At 58.6% G+C, this 10,136-nt stretch overlaps 1 protein-coding gene across 3 annotated transcripts; it reads right to left on the bottom strand.

The window, feature by feature from the left end:
• Positions 1–302: 302 nt before the first annotated feature.
• PELI3 (pellino E3 ubiquitin protein ligase family member 3) lies at positions 303–8,946 on the bottom strand. 3 transcript variants are annotated; one of them, XM_016119508.2, is made up of 8 exons: positions 8,876–8,946; positions 7,606–7,758; positions 6,999–7,070; positions 4,837–4,966; positions 4,157–4,258; positions 3,177–3,371; positions 2,673–2,861; positions 303–1,312 (listed from the first exon to the last, which is right to left on the bottom strand). In XM_016119508.2, exons 2-8 carry the CDS (start codon positions 7,755–7,757, stop codon positions 743–745), a joined length of 1,410 nt encoding a protein of 469 aa, XP_015974994.1. In that variant the 5' UTR covers position 7,758; positions 8,876–8,946; the 3' UTR covers positions 303–742. The 3 variants fall into 3 exon arrangements, with proteins under 3 accessions (XP_015974994.1, XP_015974995.1, XP_015974996.1); XM_016119509.2 differs by lacking the exon at positions 8,876–8,946 and adding an exon at positions 8,627–8,662; XM_016119510.2 differs by lacking the exon at positions 6,999–7,070.
• Between the last annotated feature and the right edge of the window lie 1,190 nt (positions 8,947–10,136).

Here is a 10,136-nt window from a genome sequence, read left to right as displayed (position 1 = left end):
CCTCAATGAAGCCTCCTTCACTTTCCGCCTGCCAGTGAGACCTGCTCCACAGCCACTGATAATTCCCTGATGCTGGCACACGGGAGGCTGTGCTGTCATTCAGTAATTTGGTCTGTCAGCCACTAGACTGTGAACCCCACCAGGCAGGGAACCAGGTCTAATCGTCTCCGAGTCCCCACAGACCACTAGGCATGGAGTCCAGCCCACGGCGAGTCGGCAGATGCTGCTCCCCAGCCTGCCGCCCACCTGTCACTCACTCGGGGGCTGGAGGCACTGCACACATGTGGGACACATGGGATTGTTGAGGGCAGCCGAGCAGCACGGTTTATAGAGGAACCCAGGGCAGCAGCAGGGTGAATATCTGGAACTGGGTCGGCAGGCTCAGGGCACAGCCTAGGCTGGGGGTCAGGGGCCCGCGGCCCCTTCACTCCCCCAAGGGCACAGTGTAGGCGGCATGATGTGAGATGCCCCAGGAAGGGCCAGGGCGTGGGGGTGGGCTTCCCTCTGTCAGCCTGGGACAGGGCTGGTGCTGAGAGCCCCATCGTTCTGACCAGGGTAGGGGTCTTGGGGACCCCCTTGGGGGCCAGAGTTAAAAGGAGAGGGACACAGCCCATCCAATGCGTCCATCTGGTGTGGCCATGTGCCAGCAGGTAGAGTCCCACATGCAGAGCTCCCTCTGGGCTGCAGGAGGTGGGGGACCTGGGCGGGCAGGTGGGCACGGCAACAGGGTGCCCCAGGGAGCCTAGTCCAGTGGCCCTTGGAAAATGAGGCGGACGCAGCCATGCTCGCCCGTGAGCCACGCCCCACAGAAGGGGCAGGCGGCGTGGAAGGCGTGGGTGCCGTGGGGCAGTGGTGTCTGGGCCCAGTAGCGGGCAGTCTTCTCGGAGCAGACATGGCCACAGGGTGCGAAGGCATGGCTGGGCGGCCCAGGGTCCAGGCAGAGGCCGGCCTCCTGGCCGAGCCACAGGGGAACATAGGGCCCCACGAGGCGGCAGAGGGGACACTCTCGCTCCTGGGGGCCGCGCTCTCGCCGGCAGCCCCAGCCGTGATAGCCGTGGACGTGGCCACAACGAACGTAGACCCAGGGCTGCTGCTTGTCGGGCGCCGTGCGGCCGCGGGCCGGACTGGGGAAGGCCAGGGTGCTGAGGCCCACGGGACACTGCGGCCGCGCCGCGTTCGCCTCCTGCCGCTGGGCCTCCAGCTGCTTCAGCGTGGGGGCGCGCAGCAGCCCCGCCGGCGTGCGCCACAGCAGCGTGGCCCCACACAGGTCGATGAGGGAGCCGTCCTGCAGCACGTTGGACTCGTTTTCCACCTGCCAGGGGAGCAGAAGAGCCTCACTGCTCGAAAGGCCCCCGAGTCTCTGCCATCGAGCAGCCATCTCCCCAGCCTCGCCACCCACCCATCCCACCGGCCCTCCCTGGAGAGGGCGCCCTGGACCATCAGGGCTGGCTGGGGCAGAGGGGCGGGTGGCAGGCGCTGAGGAGCAGGGCGGGCTGAAGTAGGGGAGGGACAATGACCAAGCCTCCACGTGGGAGGCCAGGCAAGAGCTCCCAGGCACGCGGGGCTCCCCGCTCTCAGTGGGATATGGGCCTTGGTCCCCTTGTCTGCCAAATCAGGAGGCCTGGACCCAAATGGGGTTTTTCTAAGATGTTTTCCCAGGCTTCTCCCTAATGGCGGAGGCAGGACACTTTTCTACCTGAAACGCTGGGGACTGAGCCCAAAGCAGCTGTCCTAAGGGCTGCGGGTCAAGCCCAGACTGCAGAGCTAGAATGGCGGGCTGTGAATTCTGGCCTCGCCGTGTACTAACTCTGCATCCCTGGTCGACCTCTCTGCGCCTTGGTTTCCTCCTCCCCCAGATGGATTCCGCTTCCCTGCGTGTCAGTGGTTCTCACGAATCAATCAATGCAAACACCTGGCACGTGCCTGGATCTCAGCAGGTACTCAGCACACGCATGCCAGTGAGACTTGCACGTGGGTGATTTTTAAAATAATTTCCCCCCAAATCTCCCAGTACAATTGATGCTCTGGAAAGATAAGCCATGCTTTTCCTTGCAGTTTGGCTCCTCCTTGCCTGACACGCTCAGACCCAGGAAGGGTTCTGCAAGGCCCGTGGGAGGAGCTTGGCCACATGACCTCCGTCAAGCGCTGATGTCTGCCTAGGACCCTCTCCCAGCCCCTAATGTTAGTTGTCTGATCAGTACCAGGTGAAGCATTCACTGCTTTCTGTGTCAGAACTATCAGAACTACCCCATGGGCCCTTTCCCCTGGGAGAGGATAATAAAGCTAAACCCGTCTGAATGTGACAGACGCGTTACACACTGCCAACACTTTAGGCTATAAACTGCTCGCACATGGGCCAAGTGTCACCCTCGTAAGACGGTGTGATTTTTGAAGCTGCCGGCATCCTCTAAGCCACTTGGTACTGCACAGTGTGTTCGCATGCGCTCCGCTTCCCATCACCCCATGGACTTCCACGTGGGCGACACCTGGGGTCGCTGGTCTGGCCTCCTCTGTGGAGCAAGTGGCATGTGCCCCCAGATGAAGCCTGTTGGGGCTCCCTTGTGCAGTAGGGCTGGAGATCATCTCCTGGCTCGGGCAGGGGGAGAGGCAGACTGGGAGAGCCCTCCGCGGGATGACAGGGTGGGGGGCTAGGGATGGAGCAGGCCACCTACCAGCTTCCCCCGCTGCTGTGCCGAGCGGCTGTCCCTCAGAGTATACACGTTCCCACAGACGGAGATCTCCCGCCAGACACCTGGGGCCGAGTCCTCGGAGAAGCCGCCTGCTGGGTGCATCACCAAGACCCCATTGGTGGTTAAGCCGTCCATCAGGCCATCAGGGGTCCGCCATTTGGCTGCCCGCTCCTGGGATGACATGTGGGATCAGACCACATCCCCGAGTGGCCCCCCGCAGGCTGCAAGCGGGGGTACCGCCCCTCTACCCTCAAGGTCAGAGGTGGCCCAGAAAGGACCGGGATTGTTTTTGCCCGACCTTGGGCATCACCTGACCTCTCAGAGCTTCACTCTGTTCATTTGTCAAGTGGGGTTGTTAATCCCTGCACAGGTCATGGTCATGATTATCATGGGCTGGTCCATCACCCCAGAATACTGCCCATCCTCAGCCTACCCCTGAGCTCACTCTCAGATGAAGCGCTGGTCCCTGCCTGGGGGCTCACTCACTCCAAGGAAGATGTTGCTGGAAGCATCGAAACCAGCGGCATAGATGCGGGCGGTGTAGGGCGGCCGGCGGTCACAGAGGATGCGACAGGCGTAACGAGAGATGGTGCTCTGCGCGGAGGGGCCCTCGGCCGCCCCTCCTCCGGGGGATGTGTCTGTCACCACGAAGTCAATCATGTTCTCCGTGGAGCGGCCGATCTGTGAGGAAGGGGAGGGATGCTGTGTGCACAGGTCGGTCCCACAGGCTCCCCACCCCAGGGGGCCCGGCAGCTGCTTGGTGTGCAAGGCGCCAAAGGATAAGGGGCCAGCACCATCCCAATTCCCTGGGGGCCTCCACATCCAATCAGTGACGTCTGGGGCTTCTTCTTCACCTTTCCCACAGCTCTGGGGAGCACTCCATTCAATAAAAATTAGTGGATTTGCTGAATCAACAGCAGAAGGATAATACCCATGGTCTGAGAGTGCTCACATATCAGCAGCAAATAGTGAATTTTTAGTAAGTGTTTTTTCTATGCCAGACACCATGATAAGCACTTCATGTGCGATATCTCAGGTAATCTTTCCAACAATTTTAGGGGGTGGGTACTATTATGGTCCCCACCTGAGAGATTAGGAAACCAAAGCCTAGAGAGGTTAGGTGACTCTTGCCCAGAGTTACCCAGCTAGTAAGCGATGGAGCCGGGATCTGAACCCAGACAGTGTGACACCTACACTGAGCCCCTAAACTGTGTGGCCTCCTGCAGCCGGGGAGTCGTGTCTTGGGTTTGAATCTCGACACAGCCACTGACTTGCTGTGTGACTCTGGGAAGTCAACAGCCCTCACTGGGATTTCCTGCTTCCTCATCTGAAGAGTGGTCGACTGCACCGAGGGCCCCAAAGCACCTTCCCCATGGCTCTCGGTCCCCCAGCCTCACCCTGGAAGGCCTGCGGGGCCAAGCACTGAGGCCGGTGGCCAGGAGGCCTGTGCAGGGGCCTGAGCGTACCTGGAACATGTCTGTGTCACTGTCATGTGTGTACTCGACTATGACCGAGTGGCTCCGGGACAGTGTGTATGAGATGCTGTGCTGGCCACGGTTACTCAGGGCCTGGTGGAGAGAAAGAAGTCACTTCCAAGAGCATGTGGCCGTGAGCAGTGTGAGCCTCTAAACCAGAAGCTGGGGCCTGAGGCCGGGGCCACTCCCGGGAAAAGAAGGGTTCCGCCCTTCGCAGAGGGTGTACAGTGCGGCCAGGACTTTACGCAGTTACCTCGTCTGCTCCCTCCGGCCACCCCATGGTGGTCATTCCCACTTTACGGCTGAGGGAACTGCAGCTCAGAGAGGAGAAGGAACTGGCCTACAGTCACAGAGCTGGCAATGGCAGAGCTCGAATTGTAACCCGAAGGCTTTTCCTTTGCCATTGCCGTGTGACTGCCGCATTCCCCCTCTGAGCTTGGCTGCCTCTAAAATGATGCTGGTCGTTTCTGTCCAATGAATGGGGTCCGGTGGTCAAGAAAATGCTCTGCAAACGGTGAAGAACTGTGCACACTGCAAAGGCTCTCGGATCAGGACCATTTTCTGGCAGCCCCACAGGCAGTGAGTGAGATGCAGTGGGGTCCCTCCTCCGGTGGGGCCGGGGCGGGGAGGGCAGGGCCAGCGCCCCGGCTCTGCTGGGACAAGCTGCTTGCCTTGGAGACGAGTGGTGTGGAGATGTGATGCATGACGTCTGGCTTCACTCCGTTGGCATGTGGCCGGCGGCTCAGGGCGAGGCGACTTCGCCGGCGGCCTTTGTCCCCACTTCCCAGGCACCCATTGTAGCTGCGGATGTGGGAGTTAAGAAGAAAGGGTTGCAGGGGGAGAGAGAGCAATTGAGCCCCCTGAGAGACGAGGAGAAACTGTCAACTTCTGGGCAGGTCCTACCTTGATAAACAAGCCCTAGAATCACCCAAAACCAGAAACTACGTCAAATCAGTGCCTTTGGGGGGCGGGCTGGGGGTCAGAACACCTTCTAAAGGCCTCTCATTCAATTAACCAGTTTTCCCCGGACCTGTGATCCATCCTGGCCAGGTGCTGGACACTGGGGTGGCACAGGGGATGCACCACAGGTCAGTTCTGTGCCCTAGTGGTCAGGGAGGGGCTCCTCAGACTTTCAAGGAACCTGGGTGCCATCTGCCATGACTCAGGCACAAGCCGAGTGTACCACAGGTCCAGAGGCAGGAGACGGGAATTCTGGCCCCAGAACCGGGCTTCTGGGAGAGGGAAAAACCCTATGCTGAAGAACTGGAAAGGAGTCGCCTTTAGCAAACTGCCATTTATTACACCACAAGTACTACTGGAAACCAGAACGAAAGAGAAAAATAGACCCACAATGCCACCGCCTCCATATAGCCATACATGTTATATTTCTACCTTCCTTTCCAGCTCTTGTCCGGAGGGAAAGATGTGGAAAGCAAAGACGGGGTGAGTCACAGCCGTGACTGCTGCCATGTACTGGAGTCTCCTGTGTTCCTGGTGCTTGGCCTTATTAATTACCTAATGGAATCTGTGCAGTGTTCTGCCAGGCGAGTATCTTCCTTCCCATTTTACCAATGAGGAAGAATGAGGCTCAGGGAGGTAAAATGACTTGCCTGAGGTCCCAGGCTAGTAAGTGAAAAAGTCTAGATTTGAACTCGGGTCTGTCTGACTCCAGCCTCCTGTAAAAGCCCTTTTAGAGGGAGGGCTCGCCCTGAGCGAAGTCCCCAGGGCTGGCAGAGTGGGTGAGATCAGGGAGCGATGACTCGGGTGATAAGGTGCAGTAGGGGAAGATGAAGCTGGCAGCAGGGCCCTGCACACCAGGCTGAGGAGCCTGACTTGACTCCGTAAGCACTGGGGAACCGAGGAGGTTGGCAGCAGGAGCGACAAGAAACAGCTGCCAGACACAGCCATGGACTGCTCGCACCAGCATCTTCCGGTGGGATCGCTAACATACAGATTCTCTGGCCCCGCCCACGGAGATTCTGATTCTGTAGATTTGGGATGGGCCTGTCACTGGGTGCATTCGATGTGCTCTCCAGGGAGCCCTGATGTGGTCAGCGTGGGGACTCACTGCTCTGCAGAGAACTACCGTCTGTCAAGAGCTCCTGACCCTTACTTAGGTTTGTGCTCTCCCCCAGTGGCCTCGCCCTCAGAGGCAAAGCCAGCCCTGTCTTTGCAACACTGGCATGGGCACCACGGCCCCAAGCAGCTGCTATTCTAATGCAAGCACCCCCGAGAGGGGCATCACTCGTGCCCTTGTGTGCTCTTCCCACATATGGGCGTGGGGCACTTCAGGACACAGGCTGGGGATCAGATGGGCCTGACTGAAATCCTGGCTCTTCCCTCATCACATGGCCTCTATAAAATGGGGCGATTTATCAGACCTACCTCCTGGGTTCACTGTGAGAACTAAATGAGATAAAACATTTAAAAATGCTTGGCACAGAGTTTGGTATGTATACAGTAAGTCCTTGATAAATGTTAGCTATTATTTTTTTTAAAGCACGTGGCATTTCACATGTCAACCAACAGTAGCCATTATTATTTTTATATAATTATCATAACGATAGCATAGCTCATCAGATATTTTCTTCAGGGCAGATGGCAGAGAGAGAGAGGCCAAAAGTAGGTATGGACGGGGGAGGAAGAGGGATCTGTGCCTGAGCAATAAGCTAAGTGGGTGGCGAAGGCACGAGGTCTGCCCAGCCGCCAACTCACGTCGCTTCCTCTCGCTTGTTTCCTCATCTGCAGCGTGAGGGTCAGCGGTCGCTTAGTGAAAGTGCACTAGACCTAGAGTGAGAAAGACCTGGGTCCGAATCCCAGCCCTGCCACTTACCAGCTGTGTGCCCTTGGACCAGTCACTTCCCCTCTCTGAGCCTCGGTTTTCTCACCTCCTTCCTCACAGCATCTTTGTGAAGATTGAAATGAAATAATGTCCATGAAAGGGCTTGGCACAGGCCTGCCTCCCAGAACACTTGATACGTGCCAGGCACGGTTCTACGTGCTTTACAGAAATCGCCTCATTCATTCCTTCTGACAACCCTCTGAGGTATTATTATCATCATCATCCCTATTTGTAAAAGGGGAAAACGGAAGCGCAGGGAAGTTAAGCAACTTGCAGAGGCAGGATTTGAACCAAGCAATTTTGCTGGAGAACCACGGTTCTTCACCAAAGACTACACACACACTCACACACACACACACGTGCGTGCACACACACACTAGGTGTTTTATGAAAGGCAACAGTGTTACTTTCTTTTCTGAAACTTAAGTGGACAATTAAGAGTTGTCTCAGTCATTTTTGAAAAATGGGAAGATAAAAGAACGGTAGCTTCGGTTAACTCTCTCAGTTGGGAAGGTGAGGAGGGACGAACAGCAGATCATAGGTGGGGAGAACTGGGGAGCGCCTAGTACCCTGCCACACCTGGACCAAGGATGCTCACCCCAGGACGATGAGTTCGCCATACTTGATGGGCTCCTCGCCTGGCTGTGCATCTTCACCGGGAGAAGAGAGGAGGCAAGAGCCTTGGTTCCCAGGGTGCTGGAGGTCAGAAGTTCTGGGGGACCCCACTTCAGGGTTTCCTTCCAGCACCATTCTGGGCAGAATGGGAGAGGAAATAAAAGAATTTTGCAGCCTCTCGTCCCAACCCCCTCAAATGCCAGCTCTGGCCTGCTGCAGGGCCACCTAGGCTAAAGCCAGAGTGACCTTTCTTTGCCTCTGTTGCTATGGCAACCACTTCACCTCTGCCTCTCCTAAACTGCCAGGGTTGCTGGGATACGGGGGTGGGGGGGTTGGGGGGGGCAGGTTTGGCGGGAGCTGATGAGTGGAATGGAACCAAGAGGGAGAAGCCGCATAGAGGGTCAGAAAATTTGGTGGGGCCAAAGGGATGGTCCAACTTGGGGTGATCTGAGGCTTCTTTTTGACCAGGACCCTTACTCCTCAGCTTCGGCTCAGTTCGTGGGTTTAGCTGCTCAGCCTCAGGACCTCTGAGTAACCCTTCTGTCAGATTCTTGGAATCTGTCTGTCCATCTTAATCGTTCTGCCCTTTTGCAGGTCTAGGCCTCTGTCTCTTCTCAATGACTCTGTCCTCTCTGCCTCTGTCTTTTTTGCTATTTCTCCTCCCACCCTCTTCCCCATCTCTGCTTGTCTGGCCACCTTCGCCTCCCTATTCATCTGCCTCAGTCTCCCCATCTTGGCCTCGCCCTGCGGCAGGCCTCTGGACCCCTCCCGGATGCGCGCCCCCTTCCTCCCTCAGGTGTCTGTCTGCAGTCCCCAGGCTGCCCGGGTCCCTGGAGGCCTGTGGGGGCGGCGCTCCCCCTCCAGCTCCGGCTGCAGCAGAGCCAGTCTCCGCAGGAAGCCTGTTTGGAAAACATCCCCATGCAGGAGGGACTGCGCTGGGGCGGGCCGGCGCCCCGCGCCCGCGGCAGGCACAAAGACGGCCCAGAGCATACGCAGATACACACCCGGCGGCCCCGCCACACAAACACGCGCGTGCACGCACACAGTCCTGTACACTCCGAGCGCCACAGGCAGCGCCTGGACTGGCTCAGAGCCCACTCTGGCTCCGTGACCGCAGGCGCGAGCGCGCAAACGGCCACTGGCGCTGGCTCTGGGACCCACACCCCTGCCACCCAGAACACGCAAACACGCCCCCCACGCCCGCTAGGGCCCGCCTGGCACAGCCCCCGCCCCTTCCGCCCCGGCGGCCTCACCTGGCGACGCTCCCGCCGCGCCTCGCCTCTACTCTGCCCCGGGGCCGCTGCGGCGGGATGGGCCGGACCCGCCGCGGCTCGGCGCTGCCTCGTCACGGGGACACCCACGGCCGGGGGAGGGGGACGAGCGCGGATCGCCACGCTCCGCCCCCTGTCTCGATGCCCCGCCCCAACGGCCCCGCCTTATAGGAGAGCCCCGCCCAACCTAGACTCCGCCCCTTGCGACGAAGCTTAGCCTTAGTCTGCGGAGCTCCGCCCCTTCTCGAGAGACCACGCCCTCCGCTTGGTCCCCGCCCCTGTGTCCTGGAAGCCCCTCCTACCAAACTCTCAGGAAACCGCCCCCAACCCCTTATTCCCCCGCCCACCGTCGCGGGTTCAGCGACTCCTCGGTATCCCAGTTCGGGCTCCTCAGACCCCGCCCTCATTTCTGGGGACTCCGGGGTTCTCCCAGAGACCCAGGCGCCCCCTTCTCCACGCAGTCTAGGACCTTCGCCCTGGGACAGAAGCCCCTTTCCCCGCTTTAACCTGGGGACCCTCCAGCTCCTGCCCGAGACCCCGGCCTCCCACATGGGGAAGCCGTGGAATCGGAGAAGAGAGCGGAGGCGGGAAGGAGAAAGAAAATACTAGGGGAGGCGGAGGAAGTGGGGTGCGTTCGCAGGAGGCCGCGGGAAGCCGCTGCGTTTGACTGGAGTCGCAAACCTGTCTTCCAGCCCAGCTCGACTGGCCACTTTCTCACTGGGTGACCTCCGGCCGACTCTGGACTCCCAGGTGTCCAAGAGGCCTCCCGCCCTCCAGCATGCACACGGCATGCGTGACGCCACAAAGGGCGCGGAGACCTTTGAAGGCGTGCAACCCCTTCGGCCTGGGGTGCGAGATATCTCGTCTATTGGTGTGTGCCAGGTGCTATGTGCTGTGCTTGGAGCAAAATAAGCCCAGTAATTACTGGAAGGCAGGTGGGATAATCACCCATTTTACGGGTGAGTAAACAGATTTACAAACCTGACGTGGTCACGGTTATTTTGCAAGAAAGGGGCCAATAGTGGAGCTCGGCTGTCTAACTTCAAAATCTGGACTCCTAATTTCTATACCTTGTTGTTATGACTTAGGGATGGCAGGATGGGGCTCAGAGGTGCAGAACAGGAGCGATCCAGAGATGCGTCAGATAAGATCACTACGGCTCATTATTTCTTGGTCTTCTTAGAACCATAATCAAGAGATGGGGGCAGCTGAGAGGGTGAACCCTTAACCTGCACTTTTGGAG

This window comes from Rousettus aegyptiacus, unplaced genomic scaffold, assembly GCF_014176215.1.
Source record: "Rousettus aegyptiacus isolate mRouAeg1 unplaced genomic scaffold, mRouAeg1.p scaffold_m13_p_5, whole genome shotgun sequence".
Taxonomy (NCBI): Eukaryota; Metazoa; Chordata; class Mammalia; order Chiroptera; family Pteropodidae; genus Rousettus; species Rousettus aegyptiacus.
The sequence above is the reverse complement of the archived record's forward strand: the minus strand, read 5'-3'. Positions and strand labels throughout refer to the sequence as shown.